This window comes from Chenopodium album, chromosome 20, assembly GCF_948465745.1.
Source record: "Chenopodium album chromosome 20, dcCheAlbu1.1, whole genome shotgun sequence".
Classification (NCBI taxonomy): Eukaryota; Viridiplantae; Streptophyta; class Magnoliopsida; order Caryophyllales; family Amaranthaceae; genus Chenopodium; species Chenopodium album.
The window spans coordinates 38,526,346-38,545,483 of NC_137853.1; the positions used below are offsets into that span (position 1 = coordinate 38,526,346).

Genomic DNA, 19,138 nt, shown 5'->3' on the forward strand with positions numbered 1-19,138 from the left:
TCTTAATCCTTTTAATGAAATTTTATCGCAAACCGGTAAAATCATAAGGGTTACAACTCTGGCCTCTATCCAGGACAATGATTGATCCTAGAGAAAAGCTTCGAAATTTACTGGTATTGGGTGTGTAGTTTGGGATTCTGCTATGTCGATGATTCGGATTAATGAGGGAGGATCCATCTGTTTTGGACAATCAACAGCTTGTATGAATGGAAGAATATTATAGCTTTCGGTATTAGATTGCTATATAGACAATTAAGGAATTCTGCTTCTTAAGAAGATTTCTTCATGGTGCATAAGAAGTATTACTTTTAAGTTTTAATTGACTGCACAATTAGAGCACATGATGTGCTTATATATTGTTGTACACTTGTACTCCATCCCTGCAAGTTTTACCTTCTTTATTCCAATGTCAACAGATAAAAGGGCTCAAAGAGATAGAGTGATTCATGAAACTATAAAGAAGAGAAATAGGAACTGCCAATTTGAGGCAAGGATAGTTAAGAATGTAGCAGATGTAATGATGGGAAGAGCTACAAGTAAAAGACTACCTCGCTGGATCGTCTGATCTATCATGGTTAACATATCTTGTTCTCCATGTTTGTTCAAGGGTAGTAGAGAAGCAACAGTCATAATTACAAGACAGATTGTAGATAAATGTTGGTTTCTTTCATGCAAAGACTAAGAAGTTAACACTCAAGCATCTATTTTCAGGAATAGGTGGAACACTTTGATGCAAATAGCATAATTAAAGCACATCACCAAATATAATCACTGAAAACTAGTACCAAATTGATCTTTTACCCTGCTCTAAGCTGTTATAATAGCTATATAAGATTCTAAATCCCTAACAAAGAATATCATAATTCACAGCCTCACAGGGTGGGCAATATCTACAGGACCATGGCCGGTAGAACATTGGAGAGCCCTTGCTAACCATGAATGGCAGAACTCTATTGTACAACAGATTGGACATAGCCCCTACCCTTCAAGTCTTCAACGTTAGTGATAATTTTCAGAGGACCACATCTTAAAGGCTCAAACACTCATGGATTACTGGATATGAACATCTGCATTTTCCAATTCTTGTTGTAGTAGCTCACCTTCAAGATCCAGTGATTGGATATTCATATCCTGTTATGCCAGATCGAAGAAAAATAGTTAACTATTAAGATCAATCGAAGTGATGGTTGAAGACATGTAACTGTCAGTCTTCTAACTCTACTAAGAATTCTGGAAAATATAATTTGAAAATTGAAAACTCTCCTATGAACAACAAAGTATTAGCGGGTGGTGGAATATAATCAGAAATTGTTATCCATATACTCAAAAACAAATGAAAAACTCCTATGAACAACAAATGAACCTCCTATGAAAATTCAACAAACAATTTGAGTTGGGAAAATTTAACATAAACAGACAAACCTTTGGGCGGTTCTCCCATATTGGACTAACCTTTAAATCTGCCCATATTAGACACAAGTTTAACACTTTTCTCCCAAAATAGACCAAACAGGTTACCTTACCTGTTATACCAGGTAAAATTCCACTTGTCATTAAATCATTGGTCAGTGTATTAATTTTTTTATTTTAATTTTGATAATTTTTACAAAAAAAAAAAAAAAAAGAAATAAAAACAAAACCAAAACCACCCTTTCCCACCACAGTCAGCCCCCTTCCCCTACCAGCGGCCAACCAATTCCCTCGGCGTCGGCGACCTTCAACGCCACCGGAATTATCGCCACCTACACCTTAATCTTCACAACCACCACTTCCACCCACCACCTATGTACACCACTAGCAACAACCACCACATAAACCACCATACCAACAACCAAAACCACCGAAATCACCATAACTACCAACCAAACCACCAAACGAACCCACCTAAAACATCGAAACCACCATACCAACCCACCGTAAGCAGCACCTCAACACACTAAATCCCCACGCAACTCCGATCCCCTGCTCCCTGCAGAGCTGCACTCCACACACCTAAACAAAGAAGCCCGCACCAACCACCTAACATCTATGTTACTCGGACTCTTCATTTTACCTCAAGTACCCGTGTCGGACCCTCGACCCTCGGACATGGGTATGACACATGGACACTTCATTTTAGTTGAAAATCATAGAATTTTTTCACAAAATAGCCGAGTCGGACACTTGGACACGTACCCGTGTCGGACATGGGTACCCGAGTCCGAGTAACATAGCCTAACACCACCGCCCCAACTGTCCTACCTCTCACCTTCAATTTTTACTTCATCAAAATCAGCCACCAAACGCTGCACTTCACCCTCACCAACACAAATCCGGCCACCATATCAACCCGCATCACCTATCAGCCCACATCCAACTTCACCTGGCTGCCACGCGTCAATTGTACCAAACCATAACCTCCCTTTAATCGCAAAACCTAGCAGATCAGAAATCATCCATTTAGGGTGGTTTTAGCGATTTTGGGTGGAGGAAGAGGAGGAAAGGGAGGGGGTAGGGTCATCGGCGCTTGGGGTGGGCTAGACGCCGACAGGGGTATGGAGGGGGGAGTGGCTGGCAGCGGGTTGGGAAGGAGGGCTGCGGTGGTTTGAGTTAATTTTTTGTTTTTTTTTTTTTTTTTTTTTTTTTTTTTAAATTTAAAAAGATAATTAAATAAGAAAATAAAAAGAAAATAAAATAATGACCGGTTGTTCAAGTCATAAGTCATCTTGGTTTAATATGGGAGAAAAAAATACAAACTTGTGTCTAATATGGGCAGATTTAAAGGTTAGTCCAATATGGGAGAACCACCCAAAGGTTTGTCCGTTTATGTTAAATTTTCCTTTGAGTTAAGAAAAAATTAAAAAAAAAAACCTCCACCACCAGTATTTATTTTGGGAACCTTTATTTTGCTTCCCTCCTCTCTACCCACCCCTTCCCATCTTTTTCACTCTTAATGCTTGGATTGGGGGTAATACATTAAAGGGGTAATAAAAAGTCAAACTAAGCAAAATAAATGTAAAAATAAAGAAGAAGGAGATAATGATGGTGTGATTGTAAAAAAATTATGTAGAGATAGTATGGTGTGAGGTGAAGAAAGAGGAATCAATACCCTCATTTTGGGGGTAATAGTTACACTAGGGGAAGGGTGGGTAACTATTACCCTCATCATGAGAGTAATAATTCCCCCATCTCTCTCTTTTCCTCATGGCACAACTACCTTATTTCATTTGTAAACACCATGTCTTCTACCACAACACCTCTAATTACTTTTGTTTTTTCAAATTTGACTTTTATTACCCCCTTAATGTATTACCCCCAATCCAAGCATGCCTTGTCAGTAAAAACACAATCTATAGCAAGATTGATGTAACAGTCAGGATATGTCAATCATTAAGCATTGAATCAAATTTTTCTACTTTTAGTGCATACAAAAAACAAGCTACATTTTGCCCATCCTTTTTCAGAACAAAATTTATTGCACTGGGTGCTTGTGGATCAGAAAGTCCTCAAGACAGCTAACTATAACAAGCTAATCTGTATTAAGTGGTGGGGGATCTCCATTCCGTGTTTCATTCCGTCTTAAGCATGATGAATAAGTCTTAAGGAAATTTTAAGCAAATTTAGTTAGTCTTGAGAAAATTATCTAATTTATCATGCTTTAATGTCAAAAGGAGAGATTCTTTTAGTATAAATGTTTAACCAAGCTACATGGGGAAGCGGGGAACCATAAAATATTATGCAGGTCCTCGCCTGATAAAGATTGAAGCTCTGGAGTCGATGTCAGGCCTCTAAAGGAACTCATTCAACCAGAGGAAGTTTGCCTGATAATAGAGATCTGAAGAAGACTAAAATCTCCCATCATGCAATACTTTTACTCTTGCTCCTCACCCATTGACACCCTTCCCAAAATCAATATGCTTCTATAGCCTGCTTATAATATTATTTTCTAAAAGCAAAACCTATTGTACAGAATACTTTTGTGGCAATACAGATACTGTTGTATAAATTAATTTTCTTCTGTACTGACAGTACCACCTTTACCACTGTCATTCAGGTGACTATGTTGCAATTGTAATTTCACACTCAAACATATAACCATGTTCTCATACATATATCTCCCTCATAATCTTCACCTTCTGTGCTTCCCAGCAAACTCTTTGACCTGAACCTACTCAAACATCTCCCTGAATCATTCTTAAACCCAGGACGTAATAATTCATGCCTATTTACAGGTTCAATTCATTTCAAGCACCTAGGTTGTCAGTATTGAACCTATTGGATCTCTATGTATGCCTAGGCGAATTAAGCAAGAAAGATTTTTTGTGGCAGGAGGAGGACATAGAAGAAGAATTATCATGGACAAACACCTATGGCACATCGATTAATAAGGTACTTACTAGTTTTCTATAACAAAGAAAACATATCATAAAAGAATAAACTAAAACTCCCATGACGTAAACTGGTACCTGTTGCTGTATATGTTGTGGCTGCTGATCTTGAGATACAGCATAGGCCTGAGTTTGTATTTGCGGCTGGGACATTCTGTAATAGGGTTCCTTCAGTTCCATCTTTCCAGAAGACGTCTGAAGGATTCCTCCTTGCTCAGCGCCAACACCCCACATTTTAGCTGCATGGGAGAACAGCTCATCAACATAGTGCAACACAAAACTAAAACATAGCTGGAATGAGGGAACAAAGTTCAACCTGACAAAGTAAGATATACGGTATAACTCTGATTATTGTGAGCAACCATGTGAAGACGGCCAGTAATTTCTTGTCCAGCCATGACATAAATAGGTTGTGCAAGCACACAACGCAACTGGTACCAGTGAGTAGTTGGTGAACCTGGTGCAGTGGTGAGCCACCTCTGGACCGTACTGCACAAAGGAAATTTGAGTAATCAGTATCCACTATAGGTCAAATCACATGGCATGCCAATGAAGTCTCAAGAGAATGGCTCTAAAATCGGTCAGCTACCTTCCATCAAACAAAACATCAAACCAACAAGCTAAACCATGCACCCTTGTGCCCACTGCAGCAGTGAATTTTAATGGAATGTCAATTTCATATAGCTGTTCCTCCTGCAAAATGGTAAATGATGCTCGAACAGTCATTAACAAGATATGAGATGCCATTCAAGCCAAAGCTACTTGCAACTTCAAAAAACAATAAGAAGACGAGAGGAAATTTAAAGATTGAGATTTTTTCTAATGGCTGCTCATTGAACCAAATTTTGGATTCAGCTGGCCAAACATTAGTTCACAACTTCACACGATGTTCTCTAACATCGAGGTTACATTACAATCCCTATCAATATACAAAGTGAAAAAATCATCAAAGAGCAAATTTGTACATGGGTTCACATAAGACAAGCATCTCACAGGAAGAAAGCCATACCAAATCACACTAAATCTCCCCTATTTTATACATGGGCTTGTAGAAAAAGCATCATTCAATGCAGCTGTAGTTTAAATTCCCACAGGTTTACACATTCTCGGACAGTAAACTCCTAATAATCTGGAGATCTATCTGCAATTGCTTAATCAACAGACCATTCATAATGGCTTACATCATCACCATCATCATCCTCCCGGCCTCCTCCAACAATGAGTTATACTCCATTTAAAATTGTGTCCCAAGAATCCTAAATCATAATGAAGTGGGACATTCTGCAAATTGTTACCTCATGCCAAAAGGCAACAAGCCAATATAACATCTGGAATATGACATTTTCATATACCATAACAAGAAACCACTATTGCAGCCACGTTAAAATTTAGACATTGCATGTACAAGTAAAACTAAAAAACATAAGAGTTATATCATGCCTACAGATTAATGTATTTATTCAAAACTTGGCATCCATCGCTTTCCGTACACTCCAGACAACTCATCAACTATAATAAAATGTTTCTTACTACACCTTAGACAACAAAATGAATCATACAAAATTAAAAATATGAGGAGTTGATGGGCCATGATCCTTCTCTAGGTGGACTAAGTCACAAATACTTGTTGTGAAACCACATCATTCTCCCGTTCTAAGACCTTGTACAAATGGTCCACTTTCTTTGAGATCACCCACAAAGAAAGGGGAGAGGGTGATAATCTTGCCTTAAACCTCTAAGCATAATTCCACAAACTAAGATATCTGTTCAACCAACAAGCCGAAACTTGTTTTGTGAGATACCCTCAATCCTCAAGTCTGCCTCAACCTACCCATTTAACCTTTCACACCAATTGTTTATTAACGAAACTCAGTCATACTCTATCATAACTGTAAGGAAACAAACAAGAATTTCCATTCCTATTATGGGTATATTTCCTCAAATTATTATCAAGGGTATGTTTCTGCAAATTAAAGTTTATTTATAATACCAGTTCCCCCAGAGTATAATTAATAAAGATAAGGAAAGTCGACATAGGAAAAACACTCTCCCGAATAAATTTCCCTTTATTCACATTATGTATTGGAGGAGGAAAAATGAAAATATATATCAATGTCATATGAACAATTGGAAAAGGAATATTCCTCATCAAAAAGTCGGGGTCTTTAAGACTGGTATAGCTTATCATATGGATTTTGTGACAGTCACCAAAAGAGAACTTTTGTTACATAATGTTACAAAATTATAAACATCATTAATCTCCACAAAGGTTTAAGGTTATAAGCTTATAACTAAATTTATACGGTACGTTACTATCCAGAATATAAAAGGAGTAAAATTGTATTAAATTCCATCAAGGAAAATGCCTAATTCGGTAAATGGAATACAAATAAAATAAAATAAGTGACAAGAGGGAAAGTATCCCAACTAAAGTATCACCTTAATAGTCGAGAAATCTATCACATGGTGTGTAGCTGGTGCGACAAGTAACCTTGGGTCAAAAGCATCAACAACAGGCTGCAAAAAAATTAACACATAAATAGAGAAGGTCAAAATATAATCAGCAATTCACTATTTCAAGATCATATTCATCAACATATGTTGAAAGAATCCAGTGAAGCAAGCAGATAGCACAAGTGACTGTAATGCACTGACTTTTTGGGATTATAATCTGATTTAATAATGTAAGTAATTGAAGATTAAAGCTTGGATTTTGATTGATAATATGGTTGAAAGGTTACAAAAGATAGGATAATAGCTTAAGGCTATCAATCTTCAAAAGTGAGTTTAGCTCACAACTCTCCAAAAGTGACTTGAGGTCACAACTCTCAACAAGTTTCATCTGATTTTTGCCTACCTATTTCCTTTCCTTCCCTCTCTATTTATACTAAGGACTATTAACCTAGTGAACTAATATTACTAGAATACCTATACTACCCTTCCTTAGGTTGATCTATTACAATACCGGCCCCCTAAACTTCCATCTTGTCCTCAAGGTGGATAGTAGTTTGCACTGAATTTCCGGCCTCGGCAACATTGATGCTTGTTCCAACTCTTGAAAGAGCCAAAACTGAGAGTGAGCTGCTGTGAGAGTTGTTCATTGTTGAAGGTTAGTACTCTTAACATGGCATAAGAAACTGAAAATTGTTGTAGCTTGTCAGGTGGGATAATTGAATTTTGGGTAGAGTGAGTGGTGTATGCATTGAAGCAAGAAGTGTGGAAATAAGTCAAATAAAAACTGCTGGGCAATGTTGATTTTAGGAAATAATAAAAGGCAAGGGGCTTTAAACAAGGGAGGTTGGATGTAAATAAGGATTGCTGGGCAATGTTGGGCTTCAGGCTATGAATTCGGAAATTGGGCCATGTTGCAATGGGCCCAAATAAAATCTTGCCTTCTAAAAATGATAGATTCATATCCAACGCACAGTAAGCAATCTCAGCATGATGTTCATCCTTTGCCACATCATCACATCTCATATTTCCAATTCTACCCTTACTAGTACCTTCCACTATTGGCTTCCTCTCCAAGCCAAAGACTTTAGTCAAACTCCTGCCAAAAGCTGCTATGTCTGCATTTTCCAGACAACCACCCAGTAAACAGTCTAACCACTCCTCTTGAGACCTCCCACCTGCTCCACTTCCGGCCAAACCCCCACTTTTTTCTCCGGCGACCCTAAACCCCAGACCACCACCTGACTCACACGCATCAGCCCCTCCTTTCACAACGCCGTCTCTGTCCCTCTTCAGGCCACCGCTAATGGTGGTCATACAGCCACGTTTTCCTTTTCCGGCTAGGAAACCTGGGCCACCACCGGACCCACTACCGTCAGCGCCGCCTTTCTCAAACAAATATTTTATCCCACCACCGTCAAACACATGGACCTCTGCCCTTTGTACTGTCCAGAAAACCGCCAACCTTTCACGAGCTCGGCCGTCCACTCCATCGTGACCCCCACCCGCAAATCCACCTGAGAAATCACCCCCCTTTCTTGCGACCATCGGTAGTGAACAGTCGATTTCAGACCTGCCTTTGTTATATTCGCTTCTCTCAAACAAAACTTTGGTGGGTTTGCTTTTGAAATCACCACCAAGGCCACCTTCGAAAACACTCACCTCACAACCAAATTCACTAGTACAGATTAACACACCACTCAACTCACCTTGCCCATCAGGTCCACCGTCCACCACCAGAGTCGCCGGCGACTCCAGCTTGCCCTTCACCGACACCAAAGCACCGTCAGACTGGAAGGAAACTTCAGTTGGGTTGTCTGTGAAACCTTCCTCACCCTTCCTCTCCGTGCCCTAATTGCAATGCCTTGCTCGGCCGAGGGTTTGGATTCCAGATAGCCTTTCTTCTCCTCGGCCCTCTCCCTTTCCGCTGCCATTGCTTGGGCGACCGCCACTTCCACCACTGTCCTAATGGATTCTTTCTCTAATAATTCAAGAGATATCTCACTCCTTTCCTTTTTATTTGGTAGCCACCTCCCTGAATTTCGAAGCAGCCAAGTCTTCAATTCTTGCCAGTCACGAAATGGTAGCCATCGGTGTTCACGCTCGAACCATTGCAACGCTTTGCCATCAAGTCCAATGATGGCTGCCTTCAATTTTGTCTCCTCATTCAGCTGGAAAAAATGGAAGGAGCCCTCAAGTTGAAGGACCCAGTCTTCCAGATTTCTCCCATTGAACTCCGGAAGTTGAAGCTCGCATCGGACTCTTCGCTCTTCCTTGAGATCCGAAATCCCCTGTTCTCTCTTGCTGGAAATGTGTGCATACTCATCACAAATACATTTCTGCATCAGTTGCGTTACACTCTTTTCAACAGATTCAAAGACCATTTTTTTTTTTGGTATGCGGTGGTTGGACTGGTGGTTCCGGTCACCGGCAGCCTGCAAGACCGCCTGCTCTGATACCAATTGTAATGCACTGACTTTTTGGGATTATAATCTGATTTAATAATGTAAGTAATTGAAGATTAAAGCTTGGATTTTGATTGATAATATGGTTGAAAGGTTACAAAAGATAGGATAATAGCTTAAGGCTATCAATCTTCAAAAGTGAGTTTAGCTCACAACTCTCCAAAAGTGACTTGAGGTCACAACTCTCAACAAGTTTCATCTGATTTTTGCCTACCTATTTCCTTTCCTTCCCTCTCTATTTATACTAAGGACTATTAACCTAGTGAACTAATATTACTAGAATACCTATACTACCCTTCCTTAGGTTGATCTATTACAGTGACATAAAAGATTTATGAGAAACATGCAGCACTTTATTATGAAACTAAAGTTGATCAATGTATTAATCAGTTTTATTATTTATCTATAATAATTAAACTAACATTTGATACAAGAGAAAACCTAATCTCAAGAGAATTAAAGTAGCTGGATTTATTTTAATAGATCATATCTACAATGCATAATATCCTAGAGGAAATTCGAAAATTCTTCTTTGTCACTCCCAAATCCCAAGTATTTTTACGACATTCGACATAAAGCAAAAGCCCCCAGGTAAGACTCTCATGTTCTGACACATTGTTCAACCACAAGTATCAGAGAGAAAGAGAGAGAGATCTTAGTACTATGACTCAGCAAAACATAGAGACTAAGATCCTATGGTGTCAATTATATTATGGAATAAGCTCCTCTGTACTACGAAGTATATTATAGCGACGGCAAAGTAGCTTTGGAGGTTTAAAGATGAGGCAGCACCAAGGAAGAACATCCTTATGCTAGGAAAAAGGTTAACATTGGTTCCATTCTTCCACTATTTCATGTGCACCAGTAGGTCAAGCGGTTGATGAAGGGTATGGTTTTGGTGTTGTTTACAAGTTTCAAGTTCCTTACCAGATACCTGTGGTCAAAGAGTGTCAAAGATTCAAGTTCCTTCAGCTGAGCCTGTTCTCTTTGAGAAGCACCTGTTTTCTTAACTAGGGGGCAGAGTTTTAGGCTCACTACAATTTTACACAATAGCCAAAAAAATCCCATAGATTTACATAAACCTCCAAGTCCTCCCCACCAAAATGTGAAATTAAAGATGGATATGCAGTGATGGTGGGGATTTAGAAATGCACACAAACACACATTATGTACAAAAGACATTTGCAAATTCTACTGTTGACCAACCAATTTCTAGCTGTCCGGTGGAGATAAATTTTCAGAATTGTGAACCTAAGTCAACATATATGATATACCCATGATAAACTACCTGTGAGAAGTAACCCTGGAAAGCCGATCCATACAGGGCGGTCAAATCCACCCCAAAATAATTTTGCTGCTGCCAGAAAAGTGCCTGAAAAATGCAGTAAAAAATCAAAATCAAGCTCACACATACATAATAAGACACAAGAAACCAGAAAAGGACATGAACCACATGCAATGTCAACAAGGAAAAAAATTAAAGGTTGAAAATCAGATTGTTCTCCCACCATTGCAGCCTTTATGTGCATGTGGGATTGTAGATATATAAATTTTGACCTTCCACAGAAAACCAATTCATAAATGGGAGAATTTAATTATTTAATTTGTAAATATGAAAACTTACTTATAGCACAGACAATTAGGAAACATAAATTAGAAACCACATTGCTTTCATCTATAAAGAAGCAGAATCTCAAAGATTTACAGTTACAAGAAAATATTCCAGTATGGCACAGAAAAAAAAAAAAAAAAAAAAAAAAAAAAAAAAAAAAAAAAAAGCTAAATCAACACCCATAGCAGTAAGAAGTTCCTTTTTCAAAAGGTTAAGGGGCAAGATTTTCAAAATTGAATAACGGAGAAAGCAAAGGTTGAAAGTATAAACATAGAACATAAAAAGGAAAGACATCTCTCTACAGGGTGCAGGTACGTGTCTTGTTCAACTCAGAGGATAGGCAAATAAGAAAGGAGGGATGAAAATGCCTATTATAGAAATCAGCTATACTCATACAAATGCCTATTATGAAAGGCTGTCAGGATAGTAAAATTCAGAAAGGAAAGCTTGAATTCGACTATTAAAAGAAGGAACATAATTCACTCCTAACAATTGAATCATAGTACAGGTACAAATTAACTCCTAAAAATACAACTGAGTATTGAATCCACTTCTAAGTGAATATTATTTTAACAATTTTATATTACCAATCCGAAGCTCCTTTTTTTTTTCCTGATAAACATTTTGCAATTCATAAATAAGTATAGTCTAGAATAGCTTTAAGATCTACATATCAGGCAAACTCACCACATAAAACTTTATTGTAAGTATACCTTGTTAGCAATTTCAACAAACAGATATTCATCGCTGAATGGTGCCATATGTATTCTACATGAACGAAATTGATCGTATTAGAAAACATAATTAGAGATGCAAAAAGAAAGGGAAAAAAAAAACACTAACATAATAATGAAGATGAAGCTAGATGACAAAAACTGTCACAATTAAGAAATAATCAGATGGGCTATAAACTAGTCAGCCTATTAATGCACAAGTCTGACTTTTCTTTCTTCACAGCAAAATACTCTCGTAGTCCAATTTTTGTACATAGATTTAAGAGTTTCATAGAGATGGGGCAGTGTTGATTACGAATTAATATAAAAGAAAGCAGCGGATATTGTTTAAGTATAATGTATTTAGGAGAGAGTAAACATGTTTACATTTAGTGGACCCAACTAAACAGAGAAATGGGAAGTATTAAGGTAGGCAGGGCATACAAAATTTAAATTGATGACCAGAAAGTAACACTTCGAGATTTCCTTTATCAATGAAACTAACGATGTGAAATGGTAAACCAATCGCATTACACAGTCAAAGAGATCGCTCGAGGACCAGTTGCATGCATGTACAAAGATGTAAAAGAGGAAAGGGAGAGACCTTGCTCAACGTTCCCAGAGCCATAAATGATCAATAGCTTTGTTTGGAAGATTTGTCATTTCAATTCTCTACGACAGCTCCCAAATATTGGTCATAATTTATATTGTAAGCGATTTTTTCCTTCTTCAGAAGTTAATTAGTCTTAGCAGTAGTTGAGGTTCTCCAACTATTTCTATGGATTTGGTGGGCCTACAAAGTGAGGAATTGAATTGTCACTTGGACAAAGGAATTACAGTTGGGTAGGAGTAAAATATCCAAGTGTCAGAACTTTCAGATATAATTAACACCAGAATTATGAACACATGCAAAGATGCGACATGTTTTTAGATTTCGAAAGATTTGTGTATTTTTGAATAAAAGAATTACCTTCTTATCCCCAATTATATCCCCTTTAACTTGTTTGACCTAAAGTGCCTCATTTAAATTGGTCCACAACTCTACACAAAAGTTGCCTCAAATCTGACCCAAATTTGATAACCAAAAACCATCATGTCCATCAATAACACATCAATAAAGCAACAGAAATTTCAAGCATATATTAAAAGGTGATAACCAAGGACTTACCTTCCTACTCCAGGAAACATTTTTCCATTAGGTATAAGAAACCGATCTCTTGCAATAACATAAGATTCCAGCATCCGTTCATTAACTAATAATGTACCTATATTTTAGAAAAAGTAACCATTTCAATGACTGCTCTGGGATAAAAACTTAAGCACCAGCAAATAAGAAAATAGATTGAATAGTACATACAATACTGCACACACAGATTACAGACAATGAGTTACCCAACAACCATGCAGTACAAATTCCAGTATCAAAACCTCTATAGATGACTGTAATCAGAAATTGGGTGCTATTACAGGAAGGTTTTAGAGACAGGTTTTCCAGAGCTGATATGCTGGCTTGCTTTATGTCTTATGGATGCAAAGAAACAAGGTTATTTGGGATAAGTGCTTGATGAGGCCTGATAAGGTGATTGACAAGCTGTAGACTGAGTTGTACCACAGAATTTCCTTAGTCATGCCTAGGAAAATTAGCATAAGCAAGATGAACTGGTTCAGAGTGTTATTCACTCAGTAGTTGTAGTCTCTTGGGTGTCCTGCTGCTGGCAGAATGTGTAGAGTGTGTATAGCTTTTGTGTAGGGACTAGTGTATAGTTCAGCCTTGAGCTAATGTTTTTTGTATTCGTTTTTCAGTTCATTAATATAATTTTCTACTTTTTTCAAAAAAATAATAATAATGAAAAAAAACCTCTGTAGTGAGAGAGGTTAAGAAAATGCTAGTTTACACGATCTACTCCCTAACCAAGCCACAAGGAATACATTTTTCATAATGGGATCTAATAAAAGAAAGAACATTTAAAACCATTAGTTGCATATCCCTGACAGGGATAAATCCATGGGGGTTGAAAGATAAACATACACAAGGAAAGAAACAGCGCACAGACAAGAGATGCCAACCTTCAATAGCTTAGACTTTAAAACAATACAAGAGATATGCCTAGGGTATCTGGAAATCCGGCAAATGGATCCTAGAACTCTACAGTTAAGTATCAAAGATGATAAATTACCCATCGGCTCGGAAATCAATATATCTGCTTTCTCAGGCAGCTCCACTTCTTCAACTTTGCCTTTAATGACCTGCACAAATAAACATTGTTAGTTATTAGTGCATACTGCATAATTTCACATCAAAGGGGAAAATCACATAAATTTGAAAACAAAGGCCCAAAATAGTTACCGTTATTCGATCAGCTAAAAGGGGGTTGCCTGCGACAAGTTTACGTGCATAATCTGCCATTTCAGAAGCTTCTACAGCATAAACATGCTTTGCTCCAGCCTGGTCAAATATGATGAGGGAGTCGAACATTTATTACATTAATATCATTCCAAGGACATACCCATACAACTCCAATTCGCACATAATATGCATCCCAGACTGAAATTGATATATAAATCAGAGCATAGATTCACCTGAGCAGCAAATAATGACAAAATACCACTGCCGGCACCAACATCGACCACCACCTTACCACTAAAATCCACACGGTTTTCCATGACAGCAGCATAGTAGGTCCCTACAGGACAGGAAGAATATAGTTATGTCAGTTGAGAACTCAGTCTAATTACATTGATTTATTAATTTGTCTTATAGGATTATGGACAGAAATGTATCCACATTATTAAATGAGAGCTACAGTCACCTACACCATCTCATGAAAGATTTTAGATATTATTTTAAGAAAATATAATGATCCACATAGAAGCAATGTAAAGCAACCAGAACATAGCAACATAAGTACATAACCTGTTCTCACATAGTCCTGCATCATATTTTGCTGATGTAATAGTTGTCCATAATAATGAAAATACATTTTAGCAGAAGATGGCTCTGTCTTGGAATCAAATTTACTCCTACAAGCTGAAACTGCTCCATTTGATAATTGTGATTCTGAAAAAAGAGGAAAGTAGTCAGACTCTGATTAGTTATTACAATCAAGATAGATCATGATGGCATGTGATTTACAATTTTGGTGAGAGATAACTGAGACAAAAAGAAAACCATTTACTTTTGATACCACAAAGAAAGTTCATTTTAGAAAAATTAAATTTTTTTTTAAAAAAAAAAAATAATAATAAATAAATAAAGGAAGGAAGATAGCAAAAAGAATAAATGAAGAGAAGGATCCTTTAAGAGATCAGATATCTATTATCAAAATTATAAAAGGTTGACAGTTATTATCTTTAATTATTACTAGTAGTAAAAAATTTTAAAAAAAAAATACTAAATACATTAATGGTAAAAATTGTGAATTGGAAACTTTGCCCAGTCAAAATGAAACGACTATTAAAAGAAATTATAACAAAATAAGGACAAAAAAAAATTATAGAGGGAGGGTCAAAGAAATCCTTATGATCCTTCTTGACCAGAAAGATATTATCAAACTTTAAGACCACAACCAGCTGTGAAGATGGTCAAAGAAATTCCTCAAGTCGTTGTGATTATCCTCATCAGAAAAGATCTAATCAAACATTAAGACCATTACCGGCTGTGAAGAGGGTCAAAGATACTATTTATACAAGAAATCTTGAAAGTGTATATGCTAAGTGCCCCCGTAAAAACTTATGCTCTCAATGAACCTCAAACAATTACCCCGTAATGGAGAGGGAAAACATGATGACATCAAGCCATCCCAACAACCAAGGAAGGAAACTACTTAATGAATGTAGAACCACCCAAAACATGGAAGAAGCAAAAGTTGAGCACAATTTGGTCACCCATGACGTAGAGCCACTCTTTAAAGAGAATGGATGAAATTTATAAACGCTCCCTTCCCTTGTTGACCCTACATGTTCAAAGATTGCTTGAACCAAAGTATTAAAATACTCCCGTGGTAGAAATTCAGTCTAATCCCCGTCATTGTTTTCTACTTTTTAATTGCGCACTTTGCATTAAGAAAGAGGTATTTATTATAAGACAATAAATATAATTATGATAGCAAGATTAGTAAATGAGGAGATACATAGTTGGGAAGCAAGTAGTCTTCAAGAAGTAATTATAGATTAATCCAATTCCTTTATATCTCTCCTATGGAATCATTTGAGAAAGGCATGCCACTCAAGTCTATGAAGAAGAGATACTCGCAATCTCTTTATTTGGATCCAGATATGGTAAATCCAATGTATCATAAATTTTCCACAACGGTACTACCTATCTGGCTATCCCATAACGGGAACAAGACAACTTCAATGTAATAAAATTAAAAGAAGGCAAGAGGCTTGCAATTTTGTACCAATCCACATCATCAGGTAGTTCCTTCATAGCAAGTCTAAGCTCTCTTACATAAGGAAAACTTAGGTTCAATACTGTTAATTGCCTTCCTAAACACCAAAGCGGTCTTAAGCATATGGAATTCCACCTAGCTTTAATATCTAAGCAAGCAATACTTTTAGTTATATTCACCCCTTCAACAAGGAACTTTGGAAGCATATAAGGAGCTTTCATACACCTATCAGCGTGGCGTTACTTGACATTAGTTCCAATTTTAGCTGAACTAGTATATTTTGTCCAAAGATCAAATAAATTCACAAGATCTTTATCACTAGCAATCACATTAAAATGAACCCGAGCATTTCAAGTTTTTGTTCTTTTACCTTCCTCATTCACATCCTGTGGTTTCTTCCCCGCTTGTTTCTTCGTAAGTTCTGCTGGAGTCTCCTTCGATATCTGCTCATCAGACTCCTCAACACTTTTACCAGTATTCACCTCCACCAAATCATTGTATTCACCGCTATCTTTCGCATACGCTGCCATTGTCTAATCATACAAAAAATTTAAATAAATTACAGTAAATTAATAGACAAAGCCAGAATAACACTAATTCAAATTCAAGCTTGGAAGAAGAAAAAAAAAAAAGAAAAGAAAAGGAAAAGGTACAAAAAACACGATTAGGCTGAAAATATGCAACACATTAACAACCAAAATTGACTCAATAATCGATTTAGGCTCAAGAACTTACACAAAATGATTCTCACTTAAGAATACCAAAGTAAATTGCACAAAATTCCAGCAACAAAAAAGCTAATCATAATTTTTCAAAACTTCAGTAATAATAAGCAATAGTTCGATAATACACCTTAGAAAAACCCTAAATTCACTATACTGAATTACTGACAGTCAAGCTAACGATAGTGTCAAGCTAAAACCCTAGATTGTGAACTGATATTCAATGAATAAAATTAAGAAGAAACATCATACCTCAGAAGCTGCTTCAATGGAGAACAGAAAACTCAGAAATCCGGTTTAATGGAGAACTCGGAGTACGCTTCAATGGAGAAGTGAGAATGGGAGAGGTGCGGCGTAGAAATGGAAACTCCAAAGGGAAACTAAAAATAGAAACATGCCCTGGGCCAAAAAAAATTAAAAAATGTAAGAAAAACACAAAAAAAAAGTATAATGAGTAACACACATCCGTTAGACTTAAGCACCGTTAACGGTTAGAATTTATTCTCATTCAAATTTTCTTACAACTTCAAATAAAATTACACTAAAATTCAATTCACCTGATCTTTCCTATTAAAGATTATTTGCTTTGTTGGCACCTACGTAAACAGATAAGTTTATTGTTAAAACAATATATGCAATGTTGGCTTCAACAAATTATAAGTTGATTTGTGCAATAAAGACCATATCCTCCCAAAATGGAAAATGGAAACTATTCATTTGGAACTTGCTTAAAATGGATTGCTTGACTTGCTTCTAATGTAAACCTTTTAAATCGAGGTTTAGATACTTCTCCTACTTGTGGAGTTTTGGGGAGGGAGATGAGGATACACAACATCTCTTATTTGGAGGTGTGAAAGCCTTCATATCCACCTAGAATTCAGTTGATTTACGAATTGGATCCTCTACTATACCCAGTTTTTTAAAAGTCAATACATGGTTTTTTTTTTCTTCTTAGGAAAGTCAATACATAGTTGATAGTTAAAGATGTGTTTATTTCTTTTACACATTGCGGGGACTATACTAACAAGGAATAATAAAAAATGAGTTAGACAGTCAGTGACAGTGTGCATCATTCATGCTATAATAAAAATTGAGTTAGACAATCAGTGAAAATGTGCATCATTCATGCTATTATTAATTCTAGGATGACCCAACACCAACCGCTAACATTGATAATTTGTACCCTGTAAGAATACTTCACCCATAAGAGATTGACCATGTGTATCCTCTTAGTTTTTTCTAAACAATCCTACCTGATAAAATTAAGAATCATGAAATGATGAAGTATATATCTACCCAAATGGTTCATGACATAAGGCATCAAGATAGTAGATGGCGTTTAGATTCCTTGCAATAAACTAATCAACTTTTCTTGGTTGAAACGGACTTTGGACATTCTATTTTAGTGCTACATTTTGAAGTTTTGGCTAGCCTTTTAGGACTGGTCTACAACCATTTCACTAAAAGCTATCACAAACTTTATTGAGTCACAAATTTTAGTTGAAATGCTACAATAACTTCATAAAGTCCAAGATATTCACATAATATGGACTTTTCAACAAATCACCTAAGGTTGATCAATACAGAATCCTTAAAAGGCTCATCATTTAGCAACTAATACAGCTTCTAGTCTTAGTTCCTTTTTTTGTATTAGTCTTAAACGTGTTAATCATATGTTTTTTTTTTTTTGTACATACATTATCCTAAATACCATGTTCATATTGAATGAAAAATTTCATGAGAAAACCATTATTGATGAATGTTTAATTTTTAATTATGTAATACCAAATTCCTTGACTCATGTGAGAAATTCATAATAAGACGAAATATTAAGGGACAAAAGAAGTGTAATAATTCATCCATCCCATAATATGGCCATCTATTCCTTTTTTTTTTTTTTTGGGTATTCTAGTTTATTGAGCAATGTGCATTGTTGTTATACTATCAATATATGTCACAATACATTTAGAGGTGTTTGGTTCATTGAATGTGAATGGATTTGGTATAGAATGAATTTCATACTACGGAGGTATGTATGCATGAATTCCAAATCATATACTTCAGTCTAAGTTATTTGGTTTTATTTTTGAATGGATTCTATACTTCATTAACGGAATGAATTGTGAATCTTAGGGAGAGAGGTGGATATGGACTACTACGACGTCTAGGGGTGTAGGGTAGAGTTTGAATTTATTGGGTATGAGATTCCATAATTAAAAAGTTCAACCAAACAATAAAATAAAATAAATCGATGAAATGGATTTTAACTTATTTATAGACACATTCCTAATGATCCAACTAAACAACCCCCTTAAACATATTTCGTATACTTAAGATATGTTAATGTTAGGAAAATTTGTAATTATTAAGTCAACCTTTTGACCGTCCGCTTTTATTACGTCAACCTTTTGATTATT

General features: G+C 36.5%; 1 protein-coding gene across 1 annotated transcript; it reads right to left on the reverse strand.

Moving 5' to 3' along the window:
* Positions 1–644: 644 nt before the first annotated feature.
* LOC145597701 (putative histone-arginine methyltransferase 1.3) lies at positions 645–17,152 on the reverse strand. Its single transcript, XM_081653933.1, has 14 exons — positions 16,974–17,152; positions 16,370–16,532; positions 14,523–14,666; positions 14,189–14,292; positions 13,956–14,054; positions 13,786–13,855; positions 12,777–12,873; positions 11,609–11,663; positions 10,572–10,655; positions 6,807–6,884; positions 4,957–5,060; positions 4,684–4,856; positions 4,446–4,606; positions 645–1,131 (listed from the first exon to the last, which is right to left on the reverse strand). Exons 2-14 carry the CDS (start codon positions 16,527–16,529, stop codon positions 1,051–1,053), a joined length of 1,410 nt encoding a protein of 469 aa, XP_081510059.1. The 5' UTR covers positions 16,530–16,532; positions 16,974–17,152; the 3' UTR covers positions 645–1,050.
* Between the last annotated feature and the right edge of the window lie 1,986 nt (positions 17,153–19,138).

Bases quoted from the DNA above. Each gene is read 5' to 3' on its own strand.
- LOC145597701 (XM_081653933.1), bottom strand. From the start codon at position 16,529: ATGGCAGCGTATGCGAAAGATAGCGGTGAATACAATGATTTGGTGGAG. The intron at 11,664-12,776 runs GTAAGTCCTTGG...TCGTTCATGTAG, and splicing joins ATGTTTCCTGGAGTAGGAAG to AATACATATGGCACCATTCA. The intron at 5,061-6,806 runs GTGATACTTTAG...ACCATTTTGCAG, and splicing joins TAGATTTCTCGACTATTAAG to GAGGAACAGCTATATGAAAT.